This window comes from Berghia stephanieae, chromosome 3 (genome assembly GCF_034508935.2).
Source record: "Berghia stephanieae isolate SIO BIC M18660-M18661 chromosome 3, UCSD_Bste_1.3, whole genome shotgun sequence".
NCBI lineage: Eukaryota > Metazoa > Mollusca > Gastropoda > Nudibranchia > Aeolidiidae > Berghia > Berghia stephanieae.
In genome coordinates, this window is record NC_088362.1 from 50,941,926 (window position 1) to 50,969,497 (window position 27,572).

Genomic DNA, 27,572 nt, shown 5'->3' on the forward strand with positions numbered 1-27,572 from the left:
GTTTTGAGTTTGAAACAGCTTTATATTTTTGGTGGCCTTATTTGGATGTGAACTTGATTTTCAAGGAGGATGGCCTGTTGTGTTTTACGTGCTGGGTAAGACTATTCAAAAACGCGTAATTCCGATTTCTATGGCGTATTCTATTTCTTTTAAAACCGTATTCATTCATCTATATCATTCTATCTCATTCATCATCATCATCATCATCATCATCATCATCATCATACATCTCTCTTCTTCTTCTTCTTTTTCTTTTTCTTCTTCTCCTCCTCTACCTCCTCCTCCTCCTTCTTCCTGTGTATTGTGACACTCGTCGTCTGATCAGAAGTCACTGTCTTCAGTCCTCTGTGGTTATCACAAAATAAAGTCACTCACATTTGATCACCGCACTCAGGATTACAAAGAGTACCTGGTCGGGAACGGCGTTGTCTTTGGAACCAAATAACTGTAACAGCGCCTTATCAGCATCATGTCTCGTCTCACATTTTTAGTTTTTTTTTCTGTTGGGTTGAGTCCCTTTGTAAAGCGCCTTTAGTACATGTAGTGATACCAGCTAATACCAGTGAATTGGACAGAGTTTATGACACATATACAATTTTGCCATCTGTTCTTCAGTCTCTATGGCTCAATCCGTGCATGCTGGTACCGCCCGACAGTCAGATTCGCATTGCCATCTCTTCCCCTGTCTCTTGTTCAATACGTACTTATAGTGAAGAAAAGTAATGACGTCACATCTTCTAATTCATTGGAAGTGTATGTAACCAGTCCTTTGGGAGACTAATAATCAGTAGCTTACATAATATATATTATAGAATCATAAGGTGGCATAGCTATTTTAGTATCAGGGTGTATAGGCAGATTCTAAGAATTGCGGAACGTAAAAGATCGAGGGTGGATAACTTTTATTGGCGACCAGCATTTATTAAGCTATAAAATACGATTCAATCACTCTGAAACCAGAAGATCATTTACAAGAAATTTATCCAGTCCAGTGAGCTAGGAATAGTTTTGTTTACATCACACTTTTGTTCCCTATTATGACTGTCCCTAACCTTTGTAAACTCACAGCAGGCTTCAGGAGTTATGACCATAAGTAGTAGTATTAATAGTAGTAAGGCTCGTAGTCCGAATGACGCTAGCTGAGAATTCTGTGATTCAGTCATGGTCGATAAGTATAGCTGCTCTCTCCATCCATGTTGTTAATTGTTTCCATTGGTCACGGTCCTGGGCCAGAGTTTTGAGGATGTCAATATCTTGTTATGACTTTAGTACGGAGGGCACTGCAGTATTTCTTAGTTCTTCAGGGATGAATTCGGCCTCATCTGAATCCAGCAATTTCTGGTATGTAGAGAGATCCTTATTCAGGGTAGTTACTATTGATGTTGGTGGTCTTCCCAGATATTTGTTGCCATGAAGGAAATATTCTGTCATTGAGATGGGCTGGGATGTTATCTTCTCGACGTAAGATGTGACCAAATAGCCTCCATCGCTGTTCTTTTATTATTGTACTCAGGCGTTGGACACTTTTTTCATAGAGATCAGTATTTGTCTCTGGCCAATAGATTCCGACTTTGCGACGATCTAAGTTATTTTTTGTGAGGCCCCAGGTTCCACAATTATATGTCAATATCGGAATAATCAGTGCCTCGTAAATTTGTATTCGTTTATTCTCGTTGATTATGTTATTTCTATTCCATAATGTTGGAGTTGGTTGAATGCATTGGTCGCCAGCATTATGGCCATAAAAATGTCTTTAAAACATTTGTTAATTACTGCATTTTTTCCCTTTTATTTAACTAAAAACATTGATGTTACAAACAAAATTGTTTGCAGTCTTTGTTCGTTTTTAATATGTTTCAGCTTTTGTTTCTTGAATATATTTATATGACTTGTATACCGCACAGCACACTTTGTCGCCACTGTTCTCAAAAAGCAATTCATAATTCACCATCATCATCATCACCATCATCATCATCATCATCATCATCATCATCATCATCATCATCATCATCATCATCATCATCATCGATTATCCTCAATCATCATTATCGTCATCATAATCATCATCATTCCAGGAATTTCTCAGGTACTTGTAGGCCTGGTTATGTTATTTGGCGTGACAGATTTTCCAACCAACAATCGTTTCATAAGTCAACAAGAGGCTAAATACATTACGAAGTACAGAGTACATGAGGACAAAGCAAAGGAGTGAGTTGTAAATATTGATAAATACGTTAACTTCCCGTCCCCCTCTTCCTCCTCCTTCTCCTCTTCCTCTTTCTCCTCCTCCTCTTCCTCTTCTCCTCCTCCTCCTTCTCCTCCTCCTCTTCCTCCTTCTCCTCCTCCTCCTCCTTCTCCTCCTCCTCTTCCTACTTCTTCTCCTCCTCCTTCTCCTCCTCCTCTTCCTCATCCTTCTCCTCTTTCTCATCCTTACTCTCTTCCTCCACTTCCTCCTCAATCTCCTCTTCCTCCAACCCCTCTTCTTTATCTCCACCTCATCTTCTCCTCCTCCTCCTCCTCTTCTCCTTCCCCCTTCCCCCTCCTCTTCCCTCCTCTTCTTCCCCTCCTCCACCTCTGCCCCATCATCATTATTGTCAGCACCATCACCCTATTTTTTCTTTTCTGTATCTTCATGAAAACTGAACAAAACATGAGCTTGTATTAAGCGCAAAATATCCTACTAAACGTGCTCAAAGCGTTTACAAAGGGTCCCTAACCAGCAGCAACACGTAACGTGTAGAACGAGACATTTCGCCTGCTAGGCGATACTACAATTTCATCTGACAGAGACAATGGTGTTAACTGCCAGGTACTCACTTCATACTTTATATTTATTTTTTACACACCTGAGTACGGTGACAGAATGTGGCCAAGAGCCTTTTCCACGGACTCAACTATGTGTCGAGCGAGGCTCGTACCCAGGACATCCGATCCGAAAGCGAGTGTCATACAACAAGACCACATAGTCGCACATCAGAAATTTCAGCAATCGGAGCTTTTACTGTCGATGATGATGGAATGATTGAAAACTATGACAAATTTTTAATGTGGTGGTTTTGGAAAGTCGATGTATATTTAATGCCTTTTAAAACTTGAAAGTATGTTAGTATTTTTCATGTTGACTACTTCCTCTCTGCTGGAGGTTATCCATACATCTGATGGGATCTTTTATAGTGAAAGACGAACACCCCCCCCCCCCCCAAAAAAAAAAATAAAATAAATAAATTCATCTTGAATAATAATAATAATAATAATAATAATAATAATAATAATAATAATAATAATAATAATAATAATAATAATAGTAATAATAGTAATAATAGTAATAATAATAATAATAATAAATAATAATAATAATAATAATAATAATAATAATAACAATAACAAACAACACCACCACCACCACCACCAACAACAATAATAATAATAATAATAATAATAATAATATAATAAATAATAATAATAATAATAATATATAATAATAATAATAATAATAATAATAATAATAATAATAAAATAATAATAATAATAATAATAATAATAATAATAATAACAATAGACTCTTATAGAGCGCACAGTTTCCTCAACCACGAGGCTCTTGGTGCTTTACATCAGCACAAAACAATATAGAAATTCTACATGACATTTTAAAAAAATGTTTTCAAGGATTTCTTGAACACAGACAATGATTTGGACTCGCGGATACTCTGTGAAAAATATTGCGTCAGCACCTGGGATAGATCTCGGTCCCTTTGCTTGTGAAACGAGTGCTCATGGAGCCGGAGTTTATCCCTCTTTCTATAATTGGTTGCTACCATTTGGAAAGGACGCTATCTACCAGATCTGGATTTAAAGTGACCAATATATATTAACGTTTTTACTGTTTTTGTTAATAGCCGAAGAAGGGGTTTGAACCCAAAACGTTCAGTGTTTGATATTTTGTTGTTTTTTTTTTTTAAAAAACACTGTTATATTTATTTTTATACATTACCTTTTACAGTCGACAGGTTCTTGCAGCGCAGGAATTCACTTTAAAAATACAGAAATTCTCTCCTCCTTTCTTCGGATACTTTTTTTTTAGAATTCCCTACTGTAGAATCTTACGTTCTTTACCAGTATGGGCATTCCTGATGGGTCAATTTGCCACAGAATATGCCTACTACACCATCATGACACAAGGTCCAGTATTTCTAAGAGATATCTTGAAATTATCACATTGGAAGGTCAGTCCAGGAATATTTACTTTTTATTTTTTTGTTTTGTTTTTGTTTTAATGTAATGAAGCGTTGTTAAAATTTTGTGAGTCTCCCTCTCTCTCTCTCTCTCTCTCTCTCTCTCTCTCTCTCTCTCTCTCTCTCTCTATCTATCTATCTATCTCTCTCTCTCTCTCTCTTATATGCATGCGTGTGGAAGGGTAGGCCTCGTGGCTAGGTATTTGGAAAACATTTCTCAATTAAACAAAGGGTCTAACCTATATAACTATCATCATCATCATCATCATCATCATCATCATCATCATCATCATCATCATCATCATCATCATCATTATTATTATCACGGTTATTATTATTATTATTATTATTATTATTATTATTATTATTATTATTATTATTATTATTATTATTATTATTATTATTCATTGTTATTATTATTATCATCATTATTATTATTATCATTATCATTATCATTATCATCATCATCATCATCATCATCATCATTATCGTTATAATAATAATTATTTTTATAATTATTATCGTTATAATTATTATTAGTATTAGGCAGTCATCTATTATGCTTATATTTCTGTGTTATAGACGTTGACATCGATCGAAACAAATCTTATGAGCCATCAACGATCAAAATAGGTCTGGTTATAAAGTCTGTAGTTGTCTGCAAATGAATTTGGCAAAAGGATTTTTTGATAGCGATTCCCAACGTCAAATGACCGGTCAGAATGCCCTATCGAATGTAGACATGGTTGATACGTACTATCACGAGTGACAGACGAGGACTCAGACACGCTTTTTTATAATATACTTTCACATAACATCACTTTATCTATACCTATAATTAAAAAATGTCATGTATGAAGACGATTTCAGAAAATTAAGTAATTTTAGATTTAAAGTTTAATTTTTTAGAAGTAATAATTTAAAGAATGATAATAAAATTGACAAATAAGACACATTTTGATAAAGATTGTTACATTTTAAATATATGTATAATTATTTCGTCCACTGTAATGTTGAAATATAGAACTGTAAAATTTGAAATATAGAAGAATTCGTGGGGATTTAATTCAGGTTTATAGATTGGTACATGGTATGGATAGGATAGACTTTTCTGATTTTTTTTCATATTCTAATATTACTTTTACTAGATGGGACAAGTTTAAGATTTTTGTCTCTAGATGCAAAACAAACACAAGACTGGTTCGGTATTCGTATTGTTCAGAAATGGAACAGTTTGAAATTTGAAACAAAGAATGCAAAATCTATGGATTATTTCAAGGTGTTAGTAGACAGGGAATTATATGATGGGAGATTTATATATGACGAATAATACGTGTTTGCTCTGCTGTTGACATGGCTTTCAATCTTGTATATATATTATGCATTATTATATTATTATGGTCATCTTCTATACGCGTGTATGTGTGTGTGTGTGTGTGTGTGTGTGTGTGTGTGTGCTTTGCATGTCACGGTTAAAGATATATGTTTGTACACCACATGAGTACATTTAAGTTGAAATCCTATCTTTACCACGTATATCATTATTGTAATATTTAATCAATAGATTTATGGCATTACTAATTAATATTAAGAGGACGCGAGGGAAATATAATAAAGATTGAAACATGTATAAGTGTATGTGTATGTGTTTGTGTGTGTGTGTTTGTATGTGTGAAAGAAACAAAGGGGAGACGGAGAGAGTGAGGTAGACATGAAGAAAGGGATGGAGGCGGAGCAAAGAATTGTAGGGATAATTTAAAGAAAGCATTTTGTTACAAAGTAAGTCATAGTCAATCAACTGGAAACATATTGACCAATGAGATTGCAATTAAAGAAATGGGCTGGTCAAATCAATCATTGCATTGTTTCCATGTTGAGTCAGATAACAGCTTGAGGAGGAGGGGTGGGGCTTATTGTGTAGTGACTTACATGAAAACATGGTATTGAATCTCTCAAGTTTTCCTTAGCGTTCCACCACATTGTTCATTGTCTAAAAAGAACCCCCCCCCCCCCCCCCCCCCCCCCCCCTTTCTTTCCGTAAACAAAGAAAGCACGACAAATCGAACATCTCTCTCTCTCTCTCTCTCTCTCTCTCTCTCTCTCTCTCTCCTCTCTCTCTCTCTCTTCTCTCTCTCTCTCCCTCTCTGTTTGTCTCTCCCTTGTAACTATCTATCTATCTATCCACCTATCTATCTACCCATCCATCCATCCATCCATCCATCAATCCATCTATCTATCTATCTATCTATCTATATGTCTGTCTGTCTGTCTGTCTGTCTATCTATCTATCTATCTACATATCTATTTATCCATTAATAGGTTTGTCTGTCTGTCTGTTTATCTATCCATTTCATTTTTTAGTTACAGTTCATTAATTGTTGAAGGCTCTATCTATTATTCTGCTTTTGTACTTAAAATTAAATGTTTATCCTACAACAATCTCTGTAAGTGTAAGATTAGGCAACTGTTGTCCTATTCTTCTTCTTCCAGTGTCATCTCATGGTTTGAGGTCATAGCCCTACTATAATACTCTTTTAGTACGCCATGGTTGAGGTCGACTTGAAATGACACGCCAATCTTCCCTGTTGACAGCTTGCTGACTGCATTCGGCTGCCGACAATCCTGTCCATGTCCTCACATCATCTATCCAAGTTCTTGCTGGCCTGCCTCTTCCTCTTTTCCCCTCAACTCTACCCTCAAGAATGTCCTTGTTGACAGTTTGATGGCGTCTTAGGTGTCCAAAATACTTAAGTTTTCTGGTTTTTATTACTTTCATTAGGGTCGGTCTGATATCAAGGATGTCACAGACTTCTTGATTTGTTTTCTTTTCTTTCCAACTGATTTTTCCAAGGCGACTGAAAGTCCACATTTCAACGGCCTCAATTCTTTTCTCTATTTGTTTGTTCAAGGTCCATGTTTCTGAGCCGTAGAGAAGTGTTGAGTGGACATAACATTTGAATATTTTTATTCTCGTTTTCATCTGCGTTTGTTGCGAAGTTAAAATGTTATTCAGTTGTCCTATTAAGTATTAGCATATCCTATAATTTCATGAATAATTAAAGAGGGACAAAGGAGGACCCCCACCTCAATCATTACCCAATACAGCTAGACACAGATATAAAAGCACGTGGTGTGTATCAAAATGCACAAACACACACGTATGTAACACGCGCATGCTGACGTCATGAAGCATCGCCCGAGCATTATGGCCTACAGCCACAGCGCATGTGATGAGCGTTGACCAATCAGAATCATTCATTTGTAAGGTTGTCAGGGAAAAACCTAGACTTGTTTACAGTTTTTAAAGTTCATTATTGGTTGAACCATGAAATTGTGGAAACAGTCATGCTTTCTCTGAGATAGATAAAGACACGCCCTTTGCTGTGATATCTTACATCTTATTGGTGGAGAAAAAGACTCGGTATTACTAAGCTTTGGAAAGGGTGGCTCTCTGAGAGAAAGTCAACTCTCGTTTTGAATGTGTCACTGATAGTTGCATTATTAAACTTGAAATTTATATAACTTATCGTCAATGTTTATGTTGAATTATTATGTTTTCATGTAGAAAAATTATTGTAGTTTCTGAAACAACCAAAAACTGAAATTTGATAATTTTGACCATTTCCACTTTAAAACCGGTTTTCTTCGTTTTCCAAATCCCGACTTAATACCGGTTCGAGGCGGAGGGTCACAATTGTAATTATTTCGTCCAGTAATGTTGGAGGAATAACTTGCCCACCCTCTCTCTCCATTGTTTGATAAGATTTATGTTATCGATTCATATTTTATGGGGCATATATCTATCATAGTTAAGCTTGTGTTAGTAAATTTGTGATGTGTGGTAAAATTAGTTTTAAAAAGTTGTCCTTTTCACTACTTCGTGTGGAATTCATATCTATTGGAATTAAATTGATATGAATATTGGCTCCGGTGCATCTTTGTCAGAGTTGAATAGTGATTGTCATGCGCACTCGCACTTCTCAAGTTATTCCTCCAACATTACTGGACGAAATAATTACAATTAACCGGTAGATAACCACGCCTCTCGGACAATCGTCATAATGTAAACAATGGCAGTGATTGGTAGACACAGCAAACTACACAGGTTTTATTATAGTTGGTATGTGTTAAGTAAAATACCCACTGTTTACCTCTTGATCAGTAGAATCAACACAGAAAACTATGTGTAAACTTAAACGTATAGATAGTATGCAGATGACGTCACTCAGGCCTTTGTTATTGTTTTTGCCATCCGCGTTTGTGAGTTGTTCTCACTAAACTGTATTAACCAGACTATAAAAGTTCATGGTTACACAGAGTTTGTGTGTTGGTCCGTTATACTTCCGGATGGCAATGTTGTGAACTTCTTGGCCAAGCGCATTCTATCTATATAATATGATCGAGAAAATCGTGTGATAACTAGTCACCCATTTGTCAATATAAAAACAATAACAACGATCAGATGGAGGTTGAATTAGTTCACGTTATTGTTTATAAACAACCAACTATGTTTGTCCGAGCACGTGTGAAGGTGTGTCACAAATTCCATGTTTTGATTGGTCAAAAATCTACTGGTTAATTACATTTCACCTTACAAGTAAGCCTCGTCTAATTCCATTGGTTACTGCTGACTATGCATACCTTCACCGAAGAAGACCGGTCACCCATGATTACACCCAATGATCAACAACGACTTTCAATTTCATCGGATTAATTATCCAATTTCATCGAGTTCTTCCGAACAATTTACTGGATTATATCATTATTAAATTAACTGTGACTGTGTTATTGTGGAGAATTTAGAATTATTTGTGTTGTATTGGACTACTCATCCCTCTTTACCGGTGTTTGCTTGTTTTAGCTAGACTAGGCTGAGTTCGTTATAAACAATGGCAGACGCCGTGAAATCACTCCTGTCTCTTAGTGAGAGATCGGAGAAAAATGTCGCAGAAATAAACCATGATGACTTTACAAAGAAAGGTCCTAAATCGTGTTCTAAAGGGAAAAGAAAAGTTGAGTCAAAAAATGAAGCGTTGAACACTAATAGTGTTACAACATCGCAGTCTACGGGACAATCATCGGCTATGACTTCTCTCTCACGCACTAATTGTGCTAAGATGAGTCGTAATAGTTCCCTCGCTAATCGCGAAGAGGAAAGAGAGGCGAATATGAGCCACACTAATACTCTCGCTAATCGCGAAGAGTCGAATACGAGCCACACTAATACTCTCGCTAATCGCGAAGAGTCGAAAGGGAAAAAATGCGAAAACAGTGAATTATCAATGATTAGAGAACAATTAGCGGAGTTGACTAAAATTATTCCCGTAGTTGCCGAATTGAAAACGGCGTATGATAACTATCACGAAAGTGAAACTCAACAAGATACCCCTAATGAAACCTGTGATTTTCCAGGTAACGATCATGAAATGATGACTCATGTGACTGGGACTTCCCAGGCGGATATTAATAGACATGACCAAGACGTTGCTAGTGATAACTGTAGCATCGCATACTTTAAGGACGTGCCCTGCACAGTTGTGCCATCAGGGCCCATAATCAACGACGACATTGCAGTTGGAATTTCTAATATTTTAGAGAAGGGAATAGATAATAGCACCAAAGACGGGCTATATGCTAAATATGAAGTCCCGCAGAATTGTTCTAGACTTAGAGCGGTAGAATGCAATGAAGAAATTACTAAGATGGTGTCTAATCCCACTAGAGTTCGAGACACACATTTAGTCAAAGTTCAAGAAGGAATGATGAAGGGTATCACTGCGGCTATTGGCGCTTTTGACAGTTTAAGTGCACTGGACAATTTAAACGAAGATGCCAAAAATGCGGTAACAAGACTTGCGGATTCACTGGCATTAATGGCTAACTCGTCTCATTATCTGGACATCTGTAGACGATTTTTGTTTAAAGGAGAACTTAAAGAAGAATTTTCTCAACTGTGTAGCGACTCGTATCCTGTCAAAAGTCTCCTATTTGGAGAACAATTACCTGATAAAATCAAGGATGTGTGTGAAACTCAAAAAATTACACAACGACTCACAAAACAACGTATGGAACCATACAATACCAACCGCGCTGGGAAAAAGTTTCCTTTTTTAGGTCAAAGAACCCCGTTCTGGAAGAAAGGATGGGGAGGGGGGCAAAAAGGTCGTCAGACCCAGACACGAAGGCAGAACAACTACCAAAACTATAACCAGGGTTGCCAGTTTGGCATTTTAAATGCCAGATTCCAAAAATCTGGCATTTTTGAAAACCGTTTGGCATTAGAAAAATCATTTGGCATTTGGCATTTTCATTTGGCATTTTCTTTTCTTGTATATTATACTTCAAATGACACCTTTCTAAACGCGTAAAAACAAATCTCTTCACATCGGAAAACTTTGCTATTAAAACTCACACCCTGAACTAGCCCTGCCTCCCTCAGATATTCACTCAAATTCAGCCCTCGACAAGTATCCTCGTAAGTTTTCTGGGAATCTCCTGCAAAACTCGTGTATATTTGCGTCATGGTCGCCTGTTAACTTTTAACTCTGTTCGTTAGGGTGGTCTGATTTTACAGCATCCAATGATTTCACTCCTTTACGTATTTACCTTTCATGTTAATGTATTTCTTTTCATTCTTAAAATCCAACCGTGGTGTAGTGGTTTAGCACTCCACTTAGTAGTCAGTAAGTAAAAAATTACCCCAACAGGAAATTTAGTATAATTCAAAAAAAAAAAAAAAAGAAAAAAAAGAAGATAAAACACGCAAGCCACCAGGATATGATAGTAAATTGTCTATCAAAAGTGAGTAGTTTTCTTAGTGGGGGGTGGGAGTCAACAGACTTTGGCATTTTTTTGAATGTTTTGGCATTTTTTGAGTCTTCCCCTGGCATTTTGTTGAAAAATAATCTGGCAACCCTGACTATAACCACCAAACTCACAACAGGCAGCCGTACATGAAAAGGGGCTCAGGAAACAGGAAGTAAAAAGAGTAAGTTTTGAGTTTGAGAATTTAGACCATCCGTTAGGAGGGCGCACTCGACATTATTTACATATATGGAAGAAATTTACTAATGACCCTTTTGTTTTATTATGTGTTAAAGGTTGTGAAATTCAATTCAATAGTAAACCCTACCAAACAAGATTGCCCCCTGAACTGAGGTTTAATATGGAAGAATCAGACGCCCCAGACATAATGATAAAAGAAATGGAGGATCAATTAATTATCGAAAAATGTAAATTTGATAGTGGAGATTTTATGAATAATGTATTTCTTAGAGCTAAAAAGAGTTGCGAATCAGGTGTCAAAAAATTTCGAATGATATTGAATCTCAAATGGCTTAATGAACATGTATGCTATCAACATTTCAAAATGGAGAGTCTGGATTCATGTTTACATCTAATGGAACCAGGATGCTATATGGCGAGTCTCGATATTGTTAGTGCTTTTCACACCGTGCCTATTGACAACCGATTTACTCGGTACCTAAAATTTCGTCATAAGGTACAAGTGTATAAATATCTAGTATTGCCTCAAGGGTTTATAGACAGTCCTAGGATTTTTACAAATATTTTACGCCCTATTTTAGCCCACCTTAGAAGAAAGAACTATTTGTCAAGCATGTATATTGACGATTGTACTTACAAGGTGGCTCCTACCAAGAGACTATGGATAATATCACATATAGTATGATGACACTTAAATCATTAGGGTTTGACATATCCCCCTAATCTACGATAGTGCCTACTCAACGACTACACCATTTGGGCTTCATACTCGACTCGTTAGATATGAGGGTTTCTTTAAGTGAAGAGGAAAGGGAAACAATCATTCTAAAAGCTTCCTACCTTAAAATTTCAGCTAATCATGTATCCATTAGGAAAGTAGCTCAACTCATTGAATTGGCACGTTTGTAGCATGCTTCCCCGCTGTAGAATATGGTCCTTTATTCTATAGGGAATTAGAGATGACAAAAATTAAAGCATTAGCTGTTTCTTATGATTATGATAAATGTATAACATTGACAGAAGAATGTATCAATGAAATTGAATGGTGGATAAATGAAGGGGTTTACAGTGGAAAAGCTCTGTATCAAAATCACCCAGATTATATAATTAGAACTGATGCTTCCAAATTAGGCTGGGGTGCAGTTAAGGGGGAGAAAGTGACACAAGGTATGTGGACCTATGAGGAATCACAACAACATATTAATGTGTTGGAAATAAGAGCAGCTTTACTGGGCACTATGGCACTTTGTGCCAATTTACATAATTGTCACATTCAAATACAGATTGACAATACTACTGCAGTGGCTTATAGAACAGTAAAGGAAGGTGCCCCAAACGTAAACAAGGTCTAGAAGCACGTGGCAGACCACATGTTCCTGTCTTGACAGCTCACGTTCCAATGTAAATTATAGAAAAAAATAACCTTTAAAATTTGGCTGTTATGTGGCAAAAGAAACACATATTCATAAATACTCGATCACGCGTCAAATAATATCTAAATATTGATTTTTTATTAAACAAATCGTAAAATTTATCAAAAATTACTGTCGGTCTATTTTTAGACCACGGTCAATCTCATTCTCCAAAATCAATGCGCTTGTGTGAACAAAACAAGAACTATTTGAAATCTGGTTTTCGGAATAATTTAGCCATATACAAAGAATTTAAATAAATAACTATTTTATTTGTACGTATTTGTTTTTAACTGACTGAGTATTATCTACAATTTGAACGACAAAAACGGGAGACCTGTTTTGTGCGCAACGTTGTCCGGCTGCTAAAGTTCCTAATCACCAGAAAAGAATGGCAGTCCAACTCATGCAAAGGTAAGATGCCAATTTCAGTGTTTGAGTTTGTAATTTGTATCGATTGGTTTTGAGAGAAGGAAACGATTTAGTTCAATGTTAATCCATAATAGCGTTCGGGTATTTAACTTTGGATGTCTCACCGGCATAATTTTAGAATGCTTTGTTTATTTGTTTTCATTTCACTTCGCAATTTGACTGCTGTCAGTCATTACAAATTACAGTTACAGTTACAGTACAGCTTCACTCGCCGATTCTCACTTACAGAGTTTACGTTTCCTTCACTCATGTCTGCTTCATGCTCATTCAGTGAGTGATTCGAATACTACTCTGTGAGAGAACACACTTTTCGTAATTTATGACATTTTATGGGTAACGTTTACAGTCTAGAACGTGTGTCAGTGTCAGCGTCAGTCATAACTTGACCGAAAAACAAAACAGAAAGGAACAAAAAAAAAGAGCAGACACTCCCCTCCTCAGTAGTTGAAATCTCAACAAAAGTTGTTTTTTTAAATCCTCATCTTTCGTGGCGCGTAGCTTTCACCGCTTGTCATATTTTATTGACTCTCGCTCTTTCCTGACCTGATAATAATAATAGATTTCGAAACAGTCTTCATTCTCTCATTATCTATTCATGACTGGAACTGGAAAAGGAACAAGACAAAGGGTCTCTGCCACCGATTTTCAATATCTTGTGTTGTTTGAGGGATTTAAGTTGGTAGCCGTTTTTGCCACATAAGACTTGTTGTTATTGTTTTTGCTGAGAGTCGATGGGATAAGGAATGGCAGAGAGGGAGGAATGGGTGAAAAAATGAGAATGTCTGGGAAAAGAAAATGTCCCACTCAACCCCTTCTCGCATCTTTGATATTTGGCAGGTGTCAAACTACATGTATGACGTTTTGGATCTTCCAAGCCGTTTCGCCTTATTTGGTCGGTAGCTCTGTGAAAGAAAACATACAATTGTAAAATGCAGGGAGTGCGGTCTGATATTTTCGTCGTCGCTATGATTATTCCCAGACAGGGTCTGCCAATAACGAAAATTGGTTATTCCCAGACCGATAGAGGAAAAAAAAAAACAATATTTTTTTATTTAAAAAAAAAAATAAAAACAATTTTAAGAAATTCATGCTCAGAAACGGAACAAGGCCAAACAAAAAAGGATAAAAGAATAGACTCGCTCCAAAAAAAAAAAAAAGATTTTAAAAAAAAAAGGGGGGGGGGGGGGGGGGGGGGGGGGGGAGACGATTGAATGAATCTGTGCAGCTAAAATGAGCAACGAGTTTCCCTTGGCTCAAGAGGAATGAAAATGAAAAAAACTGTGTTTAAGTTTTTGTATGAGTGTTGTGGGGGGTCGTGGGGTTTTGTTACAGTTTTATACTTATAGATAGAATGCGGTTGGCCAAGGAGTTCACAACATTGCCATCCGGAAGTATAACGGACCAACACACAAACTCTGTGTAACCATGAACTTTTATAGTCTGGTTAATACAGTTTAGTGAGAACAACTCACAAACGCGGATGGCAAAAACAATAACAAAGGCCTGAGTGACGTCATCTGCATACTATCTATACACATCCCTGTTAGTTCAATCTATTTTGGGGGTAATGATCAAGTGGGGCCTGGTCCCACAACTCTTTACGGATTTACCTTGGATTGAAATGAAAACTAAACCTCTCTGATTACTTTAGATTACCTAATTTTATTTCATACGTTTTTTTATGAAGAAGAAGCTTTTTAGGATTTTGTAATTCATAGGAAACACCATGATATGTGACATGATGTCTTATCTAAATTTTGCCTGAGGAATGATAAGCCAACAATTTTGAAAAGCTCTCTCTATTGATCGAATTATCAAAAATTTTATTTGTGATCAGATATTTTATTTGACTTTAAAGTGAAATCTAGAGGCATTAAAAAATATTCAATGTTTATTAGACTTTTCTTATGTGATCAAAAAGTTAAATACAGGAAATACTGATCAAATGAGTTCACCAGAAGGTAAATAAAAGCCCATTTTTTAAAAGCTAATCGACATTGGTTATGTAATCTTGCCTTCATGATCATAAATCTCTGATAAAATTAGACCTGACACAACGGTTTTAGTTTTAACAACCTAGTGGTATCTGAGTTCCAGGTCCATTATGTTTTCTAATGTTTTTATTGAATATAAGCAAACCATTAAGAAATAGGTCATGTCTATATATTCAACATTGAATGGTATTTCTTCTTACATTGAAATAAGTGGTTCTTTAGAGTAATAAGGCTCATGGAACTGGAGTTATTCCTGTTTCTGTAACATGAAGCAACAGACCTTAAATAGTGCTTGATAACTTTCTTTAAACAATAAATGGTATTTCATCTTACTTTGAAATAATTGGTCCTTTAGAGTCATAAGGCTCATGGAACTGGAGTTTTTCCTGTAACATGAAGCAACAGACTGTAACAAGTGCTTGATGAACTCTGAATAAGTTGCACATTTACATTTTACTTGTAGAGTTAGATCCAGTTATTCATTCAAACATTGCTATCTTAATTTCAAATTGGCATTTAATTAATAATAATAAATATAAAGTTAAATAAATCCAATGATAATAATTGATAAAATAAGATAATTATAACTTTTATTCATTGGTTGGTCCATATGAATTTTACTTTATGATTTTGTGTGAGATGATATTGCTTTTTATGGGACCATGGGAAAATGGTTTAGGATGCCATGCTTATCTTTTTTTTTCAGATCTAAATAACATTACAACAAGAATGAGTCTCTGCATTCCTTTAATTGTTCTGGAAGCATTGGCCTGCCTATACCATGGGAATTAAACAATTTATATTCAGGAAGAAGTATCATTATTATTATTATTATCATCATCATCATCATTGAGTCATATCCTTCAAGATTATCAAAATGGCTTTCATTTGTTACTGTATCTTATAGAGTTCCTCATATATCATTATGGACCCTTCTATGTTTTTTTAATGGAATTAATGTTTTTATTCTATATTCTTCATAAAACCTCTCAGCTTTATTGACCTACCAAGTATAATCTAGAGACTAGAGAGCGGTGATTGAGAGAACAGGACCATATTTTGCTTTCGAGCGTTTCTTAATTTTAAAAGCAGCTTACTGTAGTTTGTAAAGATTTTAAAAAACTTTTTTCTAATGACAGCGTCTAATACACGTTAAAACCAATGCATTTCTATCCGTTGTAATTTTTGGCAGTGGTATCTCCATTTTAATGGTATTGGCTCCTGTTTCTTTATACAAATGCCCTGTGAGCTTGTTATACACTCGAAAGAAACATTTACATAGGGAAGTCAAGAAGAATATAGCAAAAGAAACCTGCTTCCTTGGTTATGAATAAGAAATTTAAAAAGAAATAGGCAAATATCTCTTTATCTTGTCTACCATTTAACTTTCTAATTATTTTTAAAAGTTTATTATATCCTTTTCTATATTTATAATTTAATTTATCAACAAGATAAGAGTACTGATGAATCTATTTATGTAGCTGATTTGTAATGGTAGTAGAATTTGATAGATGGGACCATGTGATGTTGCATATCAGAACCTTTCTTAATCAAAGCTTTTGCTAAGGCTCTTAAATCACAGATTTAAAAAAATGGAACTACACAGTTTCAGTAATAATTATCAATTTTCTTTATTTTTTTTCTTTCTCTTTCACAGGATGAGAATACAAGCATACCTTTATAATGGAGAAACATCTTATCTATATTTTTAAAAATGATTTTCAGTTTGAATAACATGAATATGAATGAAATGACAATAAAAGTGATATAAATTTATAATCTGCTTTTAATTTATTTCGATTTCACAAGTTGTGTTATGGCCCTCAGATACGGCAGGACGGGTGAGACTGAGAACCAGTCCTCACAATAGCACTAGAGGTCTTGTATGCAAGATGTGATTTCCATTGATGCAGTTTAAAGACTGTCCTGTTTTATTCATTCTGGTGCACGCTGTAGGTTTTTTGGGGTTTTTTTTTTTGTTTCTTGTTTTAAAGAAAGATTCTTTGGGCTTTTTTCTTCAATCTAAGACTTGATTGAATTCTGACTCAATGCAAATCAACTTTGTTCCAACTCCAACTCCTCAATTTCAAATTACAATGAACTTGTGCGCCCTTCCTTCTCTGTTAACCTACAGGTTATTGGATATGTAAGTTTAATACATTTACGTCTACCACAATGATAGACTAGCAATTTATCTAAATATCTTGCATTCGTCTTTTGTAATAACTTTTCATTCTGGGTTACACATGAAAGTTAGCAATGCCGGGTTACAAAAGTATTTTGATATTAAAAAGATCATCATCCTAACATTCTAATCTTAATCTTTGTCATCTTACTTTTTTTTTTATATGTTGCCAGGTGTAAGACTTATTAATTTTGCAAGTCATCATCATCATAGCTTGTCGCACCAACACCAAACTCACTCCACAGCATTGGGGAGCAGACTCTTAGGTCATGGTCAGTGCAGCTGAGCCCATCCTGGCATTCTCTAAGGATGTCTGCTCTGGGCATTCACATGTACACAAGCTAGTCTCAGCCAGCCCCCACTTTTTCATGCCACCAGTTGTTCTCACAAGTTTTGCCCGTGCTGTGTTCAGTGTTACCAATTCATTCCTGGGGAGCTCGGTTCCGTAGGACAGTTCTTCTCTCGGATCTCCAACAGCTTCATTTGCATGATTGTCCCACTCTGTGTGGAAATCCTGTATACAGCTGCATGGTCAGGGTTGATGCTTTCTTCCGTCATGAAGCTCTTTCTCGACTTCAGTCTACTTTTTATTGGGCTGTGGTCATGTTGGGGGTGCCTTGGGTCCATTTTCTGTTTATATTTCTGGGCTTTGGAAGCAGTGGCTCTTCGAATGTGGGGAGGTGCAATGCCAGCCAGCCGATGGAGGACTGGAACTGCAGTCGGTTTCAAGTTACTCTAATGATCCGGCAGGTGTTATTTTGACATGGCAGGATCTTACTCAGACTGGTGAGACCTTTTCGGCTGTTGAATAGCAGAGGGCTAGTATGGTTGTCCTGACTGTTTTCTGATCTGCTCCCCGTGTAAGTTTTTCTTCTCTTTTCTTAGGAAGTTGTTTCTTTTGGCCACCTTTGCTTTTGTTTTCTTTGCGTTCTGAGAAAAGGACATTGTGCGGTTTACGGTAACACCGAGGTACACGGGGAATGTGTTGTTCTCCAATATGTCCCCATTCCAGGAGATGTTCAGTTTCCTGTTTTCTTTAGACTTGGCGGCTCTTTATATGGAAAGCACACTCTTGAGTTTTTCCTGGGTTAGCATTTTGTGAGTTCTTTAAATGTGGGCTCAGAGAGTGGCTCCAGGACATCCGTTAGTCTCTCCTCAATGGTCTTGAAATCAGAGGCCTGGGACGCGAGACACAGATCATCAGCATATAGAAACCCTGGATGTTCTCGAACTGAGGTTGGTCATTGGTATAAACGTTGAAAAGGATAGGTGCAATTACGATCCTTGAGGGAGTCCGTTCTTTTGTGATCTGCTTTTCTTCCCATCCATTTCCACAAAAAAGTGATGGTTTGACATAAGGGATTTTATTATTGCAACTATTTTTGTGTTACGAGTTACCCTTGCAACCTTTAGGAGCAGTTTCCTGTGATTTACTGTGTCATAGGCAGCTGCCAGGTCCACGAACACAGTTCATGTAATTTGTTTGTTCTCGTAGAGATGACTGATCCTACCTCAATGGCGATTGGTCCGGATTGTGATTTTGGTATGGGGTTGCCGACAGTTTTTGACATGGCTGGAAGACACAAATGCAGGGTCTGGGTTGTAACCTGTTCTCCAGCGAGCGCTTGAAAAGGATGATTCATGCGTCATAGAAGAGTGTCAGATTATATTGGTCAGCCCATTCCTCAACAGTATCTACATCTTCGTTGTTCTCATTGTATCCCCATTTGGTGCTGTGGCTGTTAAAGTCACCTATCACAATCATTGGTTTCTCACTAGTGGTGGATGTAACTGGCCACTTGAATGGCGTTGGTGGAGGTTTGTTGACAGATATCACATTGAAGTGTCTGCCTTCAATTCTGAGAATTTCCACCTCACTTACTGTCATGTCCTGGTTGTATGTCACTATTGATTTGTCTTTGACTTTGATGTAGTTAACGCTACCGTGAATGTTGCTTTCATGTTGTATGACTAAATGCATGCCAGGGATGTTTAGTGCCACGGTCTTGTGCGTCTCTTGTAGACAGAGTTGCGTCGCTGGAGGCCGATTGCTACAACACACACAACACCAACATTTTGCAAGTATCTTTAACACTTTTACCATTAAACGATGATATTGACAACAACAATAATAATAACTATTATTATTATTATTATTATTATTATTATATTATTATTATTATTATTATTATTATTATTATTATTATTATTATTGTTATTAATAATGATATTAGTAGTAGAGGTCTAGTAGTAGAAATAGTAACAGTTGGACCAAGTACATAAATATGAATATTTATACAGCGCATTTCAACAGATTCAGATAGCCGTGAGCAATGCGCTTCACAATGTTTCATATTTATCCCCCCCCCCCCCCCCCCCCCTTCAACAAGCCGTATGGAACCATATTTCTTTGTCATACAGCCTGTTAAGCGACCCTTGTGTACTAAACCTGTCACTACCCGTCATTTCTGTAGCCAGATACTCATTCAATCGAGTGGGGTAAGCGGTAAAGTGCCTTAGCCAGGGAAACAACGCGGGGACCACAATTTTTCACGATTAGTCATCCATCCTATTACTGATCACACTTAGCATTGGCATTGCTCGACTTTTGTGACAAGACGAAAACCGTACCGCTGAGCCATACGGTCCGTTAGTTCAGTCTAGTTTTGTGGTATCAGTGGTTATAATACAGTAGTGGTAGTGCAGTTATAGTAGAAGTACGTAGTAGTAGTCTTCTGTTCAAAATGGTCATCTGAGCGAAGAGATAGGAGATAGATTCGAATTTACTCTCTTCATTGCATTGACCGTATGCTTTGACTTTGATCATTTGATACGCTGTAAAAAAAAAAAAAAAAGTACGGTCCACCTTGACCAAAAACAAGCAACAATCTTAGTTTCCCTGAACATAGATATGGTTTTGTTTACGGGAAGAGGGGGAACCATGATTATGGTTTTCCTACAAAATAAAAGGAGCATTTGGGCTATAAATAATATGATCGTGGCCTCCCTAGCTATCTCAGGCTCGGAGTAAACAGCTGGAATTTATTCACGACCAGCTTCAGTTTGCTGCCTTAGCAACATGTAAACAAAAAGTTGGTTGGATGCGCATGACATTACTAAAGGTCAACTGCAGCATAGTTCGGGTCATTTATAAAAAAAATCTGGGTCACGTTTGACGTCAAATGTTATTGTTTACATATGGGGCACCTTCCTTTACTCTTCTATATTAATCATATGGGCGGTACACATTCTTCGTTGTGCAATAATTATACCAAAGAACTACTGCTGTGGGGCAAAGAGAAGAATATATGGTTAACTTCATGTCATATCGCAGGAGTTGATAATACAGAAGCAGACTTTTATAGCCGTTATCTCGATACCCATACTGAGTGGATGCTGAATATAACTGTATTTGAGCAGTTATGCCACACTTTTGGAACGCCAGAAGTTGACCTTTTTGCGTCTCGCATTAATCATCAAATTGAGAAATATATGTCTTATCACCCAGATGCACAAGCACTGGCTGTTGACGCTTTAGCTCATAAATGGGATAAATATGTTTACATTTTTTGTCCATTCAATCTCATCTCCAGAGTATTAAGGAAAATTATTCGAGACAGAACACCAAAGGCGTTAATGATATTACCGAAATGGGAGTCACAGATATGGTGGCCAAAAATGATGCGTTTGTGTCAGAACTCCCCTCAATTACTGACAGGACAGAGATCCTTACTTCAACTTCCTCAGGATCCTGCAGCAGTGCACCCGCTGTATCCAAAATTAAATATGGTAGCCTGGGCGGGGATTCTGACCTCCCATAGTGGGCAGGGAGGTACATACTGCGTCTTCTATCCCCTTATATCTGTTTTCCAACATGCTTTCCGTCTTTGTCTTGGAATGAGATTACTTGGTTTTGTCTTGGCCCTGGCCGGAGTCCTAGCTGGGAGGGAAACAGTCAAATGCATAGATATTTTTTTGGGAGATGATATTTTTTTCCTTGTAAATCATCTCTTTGTCATGTATTATCTTATTTATTTTTAATGTATAATGTAAGCATTTGAGTGTATTCCTCCTTGTTGGACTTTGTGCTTGTGTCCTGATGAGACTTATAGGTGATCTCAAACTAAGTACATTGAAGGTATGCTCTTGGAATCTACATCTGATCCCTATTTGTTCCTAGTTCCCCCTTTGTCTTACTTTCTCTTGGTTTCTTTAATTGTAATTCTAGAACTTTTTACTATCCCATTTTCTTCCTTTTTACTGGCGCTGATATGACCTTAATGTGTTGCAAGCGCCGTAAAACCCTTAAAAACAAAAACAAACAACAAACATGGTAGCATGCATTGTGTCAGGTAATCAAAATGCTTATGAAGGGATGGAGGAAAAGCACAAGACTGCAATATGCTGTAATAAATGGCTGGAATTTTGCGAGGATAAAGGATGGGATCCTCTGCTGGAAAATGTCTCGAATTGTCTGGAATTTTTGTTGCACTTGTTTAAACTGAAATACAGCTATAGTGCTATAAATACGGCACGTTCTATGTTATCTACCATTTTCAATAACCCACCTATTGGCGAACATATGCTTATTACTAGATTTATGAGGGGTGTATTTAATTCACGTCCCAGTAATCCCAGATACTGTACCACATGGGATGTGTCTATAGTTCTTAAATTCTTGGAAAAACTTTCTCCGGGTCGAGAATTGTGTCTTCGACTATTAACGCTAAAACTAGTTACACTATGTGCATTAGTCACTGGCCAAAGATGCCAGACTATCCATGCTTTGGATCTCGATGACTGTATTATACAACGAACAAAGCAATTTTTTCCATTAAAAAAGTGTTGAAACACTCCAATCCGCGGGCGTGTCACACTACCATCATACTACCCGCATTTATAGAGGACAAGAGATTGTGTGTAGTTACTTACTTGAATGAATATATTAAGCGTACAAAACCGTTTCGCTCATCTTCAAAATTATTTCTGAGCTTTATGAGCCCTCATGCGGCGGTTTCCAAAGACACAATTAGTCGATGGATTAAACCGATGTTAACGAAAGCTGGGATTGATACAAAGATATTTAAATCTCATAGCACGAGAGCAGCCTCCACTTCATCAGTTGTTAGAAATATTGACATATCACTTATACTCAAATCAGCGGGGTGGGCTAGGGCATCTACCTTTGGTAAGTTCTATAATAAACCGATCGTAAGAGATAAGGATACAGCCTTTGGATTGGCAGTACTTAATAATCGATAGTCCTTTGCTCATTGGCGGTTATGGCTTTAAAATCTTCGGTGAAGGTATGCATAGTCAGCAGTAACCAATGGAATTTAAAAATTAAATGAGGCTTACCTTAAGGTGAAATTTGATGATAATTCCATTGTTACTGCATGACATGCATATTCCTTCACCGCCCGCCCTCTGCCACCCTATACATATCAATTTTTGTGAGAAATTCATGTGGGAAGGAAATAGTATGTGTGATTCTGAAAAGGATTATATAGATCAGACAACTGCATCGTACTCTACATAACCGCCAACTCGCCTTTGAATAGTGAGGAATCATAGGTGACCGGTCTTCTTCGGTGAAGGAATATGCATGTCATGCAGTAACAATGGAATTATCATCAAATTTCACCTTAAGGTAAGCCTCATTTAATTTTTAAATTATACAATTTTCAATGTTAAATCACCGCACGTTTTATAGTTCAAGGGTTAGAATTTTAAAAAAAAGAAAAGATGAGAGGTAACTCTTTATGTGATAGTGACATCAGTAGCAGGTTTATATTGATTAAAACAAAAATCGCAGTATTTTCGGAGAAGTAAAGACTATTTCGAACAAGCACTTCTCTATTTTAATTATCATATTACTGTATTGTGAAAATTAACAGAGATCGTGACGAGTGTTTTTAGCCATCACCGTTGATCGGCCTGGTAAGGCGTCCAAATTATGGCAGCAGCCTCTTATGGTTGTCACACTACTATGTTATGACGATCGACGACAATCAGCAAAGTCCGGTCAGCATTCGTGCACCGTCGCGAACCCGCCTGGTAGCATCGTCACAACACACCGTTCGACTAGATGCTCTGCCGTTTCGGGTTCTTGCCCACATCGGTTACATGTTGGACAAGTGGAAAGTCCCCACTGATGAAGCGCACTTGCTGTTAGGCAGCTCCTCGACCGAAGCCGATTCGCAGCCACCCAGCGTCTCCTCTTACTGGTATCAAAGCCTGGCAACTTCTCAACAAGCTTAGAGGAGTGTACGTCCCCGCCCCCACGAGGGATTGAATTCGTCCAAACCGACTTCCATCTCGTATGTGCAGCTCTGTACGTAGTCAGGGAATCTGCTTACAAGGGTTTGCCGGGACTTATTTCCGCTCGAAACGGGGGCACCGTCCATTATGCGCTTCAGAGGGGTATCCCCATTCCCTCTCTCTTTGATCTTACTCAGCCAGTTTGCCAAATTATGGCGATTCCCATGGCCAAATGTCAAATAAAGGACCGAGCATTACGCTCTAGGAGATTTTCTTAAATGTTCGTTAGAGTCAACGGCTGATAAAATCACCCTTAATTTAAGAGAGGTTTGCTACTCGTATCTCAATCTGTTTAAAAAACCCCAAATGTTTTATAATTTATTGATTTGCTAGTTAGTTATTCTGTACTCGATGATAAAAAATGTAACATTGACTGCACGGAATACTCTTGACCCCCTATTTAAAAAAAAAAGAATAGATTATTGTTATTTTGAATACAATGTCCACAGATCAACACGGTCTCCTCTGTCCCTTTTTTGATTGCAACACCGACTGCCTTCATCGTGGGATATGTGTCAGACAGACTTGTAGCAAAACGATGGATATCCACAACATGCATGAGGAAATCTAACGAGGCCATTTGTAAGTTTGTTGATTTTTTAAATATCTCATTTCCCATGCCATCTCTTGATTCTCGAACGGGGGACAGCGTAGCTCAGCATGACGGTCTTTGCTTCGTATCCGAAACGTACGTAGTTGGAATACCCTCTGCATTGTGTGGCCTTGAACAAGTCACCTCACCCTTGCTCAGTTTTCGGCGCTGTAATGCGACTGACGCCTGAGTTATTCCAGTCAGCCCTTGGAATATGGCCTAAAGAAAAATGTCTCCTGAGTGAAGGGAATATTATTTATTTATTTATTTATTTATTTATTTATTTATTTATTTATTTATTTATTTATCCACCACAAACAAAAACCATGAAATAATAGTGCTCAACTTTTTGATAAAAGGAGCTATTTATAAAACATTTCAAGTATAATTATGATTATTTAACTTTTACAACATTGTCTCAAGTGCTTCCTGTTGAGAGCTAACACTTGAAACAATGTTGTAGAAGTTAATCATAATTATACTTGAAATGTTATATATATATTATATATATATATATATTATATATATATATATATATTATATTATATATATATTATATATTAATATATATTTATATATATATATTCTTTAACAGCAAAAATACTGGTAGCAGTGAGCCTCGGAATACTGGCCGTCCTGCCTGTGGGCGAATTTGTGAGTGCGTTTTGCATCTACCTTGCTGGTGGTATTGGGATACAGTTTTGCTACATCGGCTTCATGGCGAACCCAGGGGATTTAAGTCCCGCTCACGCAGGATTTTTAGCTGGACTTGGTCAGGCATTGACCACATGGGTATCATTTGTCATCCCTGTTATTACTGGAAATCTAACGTCTGAGTCTGAGGTGAGCAAATTCCTACCATATCACTGTTGCATTATTTTAAACCTGATAAATGAATCGTCCTAAAAATTGTTGCACCAAGAGGACAAAATCGTAGTCCTTCATTAACCATAATATAGTCTATGAAACCCGAATTATTCCAGTTTTTCTGTTGCGTTAAATTGACAGTAAAAATTGCATACTATCCAATGTGTACATATTTTGAGGTCTGATAACCAAACGCAATTATAGGGGCATGATTTAATATTGTTGTATTGGACACTATTTTGCGTTGGTTTGATAGTATTTCCATTACAACAATGAGTCCATAACAATTTGGCTTATCAGACCTGCGAATAAGTACACGTCGATACTACCCTTAAGATTGAACGTTGATGCATAGCAAATTACTTTCCATCATATAAACACTCTTCTGACTTGCCTGAACGGTCAGAAAGAAGAAGAAGAAGAAGAAGAAGAAGAAGAAGAAGAAGAAGAAGAAGAAGAAGGAGGAGGAGGAGGAGGAGGAGGAGGAGGAAGAGCAGCAGCAGCAGCAGCAGGAGGAGGAGAAGAGGAGAAGAAGAAAAAGAAGGGCTGATGGAGAGAATAGGTGAGACCTGGTCGTTGCTGTCTGCTAAAACGTGGCAACTCATTGCTTGTATTAAAAAGTGTCTGGTATCTATTTCATCCAATCATCATTTATTAATTTACAATTGCTTACTGAAACAAAATATCCTTATTTTACTCTCAACAGAAAACAAGAGGAGGCTGGTTTGTCATGTTCTTCGTCGCGGTTGGACTGCAAGTCTTTTGTCTTCTCTTTTTCTTACTCTTCGGCTCAGGCAATCTTCAGCCATGGGCGAAAGGGGAAGTAAATGAAAATTACCCCATGATTGATAAAAACAAAAACAGTGAAAAAACTGGTAAAAGTTCTTTCCGATATCGGACATTAAGTGAGTGAGAAAAACAGGAAGGGAAAAATCGATGTATGCTGAAGGAATATAAATTATGCAATATTACTCAACTAGGATCTTTGGATATATATATATATATAAAACATAAAACAATAAATTTATACTTTTCCATTACCTTTGGTATGTAATTAACATGGATTTTAAAACAAAAACAAACATTATTATTCATAAAAAGTAATGAACAAAAACGATGAAAATAGCAGCTTTGAAAGAGAACAAAATAACAGACACGAGACATTCTGGGGACAAAACCATTTTTCTGCCAATGTATTTCCGTAGTGTTTGGTATTTATTAAAGCGTTATATTCATTCTTGTTATTCTTTTCTTTATTTATATATATATATATATATATATATATATATATATATATATATATATATATATATATATATATATATATATATATATATAAATAAAGAAAAGAATAACAAGAATGAATATAACGCTTTAATAAATACCAAACACTACGGAAATACATTGGCAGAAAAATATGGTTTTGTCCCCAGAATGTCTCGTGTCTGTTATTTTGTTCTCTTTCAAAGCTGCTATTTTCATCGTTTTTGTTCATTACTTTTTATGAATAATAATGTTTGTTTTTGTTTTAAAATCCATGTTAATTACATACCAAAGATAATGGAAAAGTATAAATTTATTGTTTTATGTTTTTGTTACTCGCTAATAAGTAAATAAATATAAAATATGAATATATAAATATAATGAGAGTATCCTACATTCATTGTGACGGGGAAATTTGTCTTTTTCAAGGGGATATTGAAGTAACTGTGACTGAGTGGGGTCTTTCGATGTTCCATGTGGACAAGAGGTCATTTTCTGTGTTTTCTATACTACTATATCTGGGTTTTTTTTCTTTTGTCTTGGAATGGGATTCTTTGGATTGTCCTGACCATTGTCGGAGGCCTTATCTGAGAGGAAAACAGTCATAGGTAGGTGGGGAGGGTAAGGAAGAATATTAATGGGTTCTTTTGTGTAAGAAGTAATTTTGAACAGGAATTATTTTTCCAAGATCTGAATTAGTTTTGCTTCTGTCTTGTTTCACTAAGTAACCAGTAGTACTTTTTGTCTTGGCTTTACAAATAACCATGTAAAATGCTTTAGGTTTAGATTTAGAGTTTTTAATGATAATTTCTTCAAGCCATGTATGCACGATGCATGTATCCGTATCTGGAAACGTTCTCTCCGATATTTCTCAAACTTGTGCAAAACTTTGTTGGGGAAGTAACTGTCCTCCATTGTGATCCCTGCATTTTCAATATGTAAACAATTGAGTGTATTCCTCTTAGTGGGGACCTGTGCTTGTATCTGGATGAGACTTTTAGGTGATCTCAAACTATGTACTTTGATATTGTGCTCTTGGAATCTACATCTGTTTCCTATTTTAACCATTTCCCCTTTGTCTTACTTTTTCTTGGGTGCTTTAATTGTAACTCTAGAACTTATTACTATCCCATTTTCTTCCTTTTTATTGGCGCTGATATGACCTTAATGTATCGCAAGCTGGGTGGGGATCCTGACCTCCCATAGTAGGCAGGGAGGTACATACTGTGTCTTCTATCCCCCTATGTCTGTTTTCCAACATGCTTTCTG

General features: G+C 36.7%; 2 protein-coding genes and 1 long non-coding RNA gene across 5 annotated transcripts in view; all 3 read left to right on the forward strand.

Moving 5' to 3' along the window:
- The window catches only part of LOC144969273 (sodium-dependent phosphate transport protein 3-like), a 35,494-nt gene extending 34,771 nt beyond the window's left edge, over positions 1-723 (forward strand). Inside the window, exons 7-8 of the mRNA XM_078908385.1 lie at positions 1-95; positions 616-723. Coding sequence (XP_078764511.1) covers positions 1-95; positions 616-723 — 203 coding nt within the window. The remainder of the gene's footprint in view (positions 96-615) is intronic.
- Positions 1-26,147, forward strand: LOC144967952 (sialin-like). Of its 3 annotated transcripts, none has more exons than XM_078905755.1 (6): positions 1-95; positions 2,076-2,208; positions 4,082-4,223; positions 24,031-24,163; positions 24,769-25,016; positions 25,747-26,147. In XM_078905755.1, exons 2-6 carry the CDS (start codon positions 2,105-2,107, stop codon positions 25,951-25,953), a joined length of 834 nt encoding a protein of 277 aa, XP_078761881.1. In that variant the 5' UTR covers positions 1-95; positions 2,076-2,104; the 3' UTR covers positions 25,954-26,147. The 3 variants fall into 3 exon arrangements, with proteins under 3 accessions (XP_078761881.1, XP_078761882.1, XP_078761883.1); XM_078905756.1 differs by having other exon boundaries at positions 4,117-4,223; XM_078905757.1 differs by lacking the exons at positions 1-95; positions 2,076-2,208; positions 4,082-4,223 and adding an exon at positions 21,348-22,910.
- LOC144967953 (uncharacterized) lies at positions 11,978-16,854 on the forward strand. The gene is made up of 2 exons (XR_013644487.1): positions 11,978-13,063; positions 15,782-16,854. It is a non-coding gene; the product is annotated as an uncharacterized LOC144967953 (long non-coding RNA).
- Positions 26,148-27,572: the final 1,425 nt, after the last annotated feature.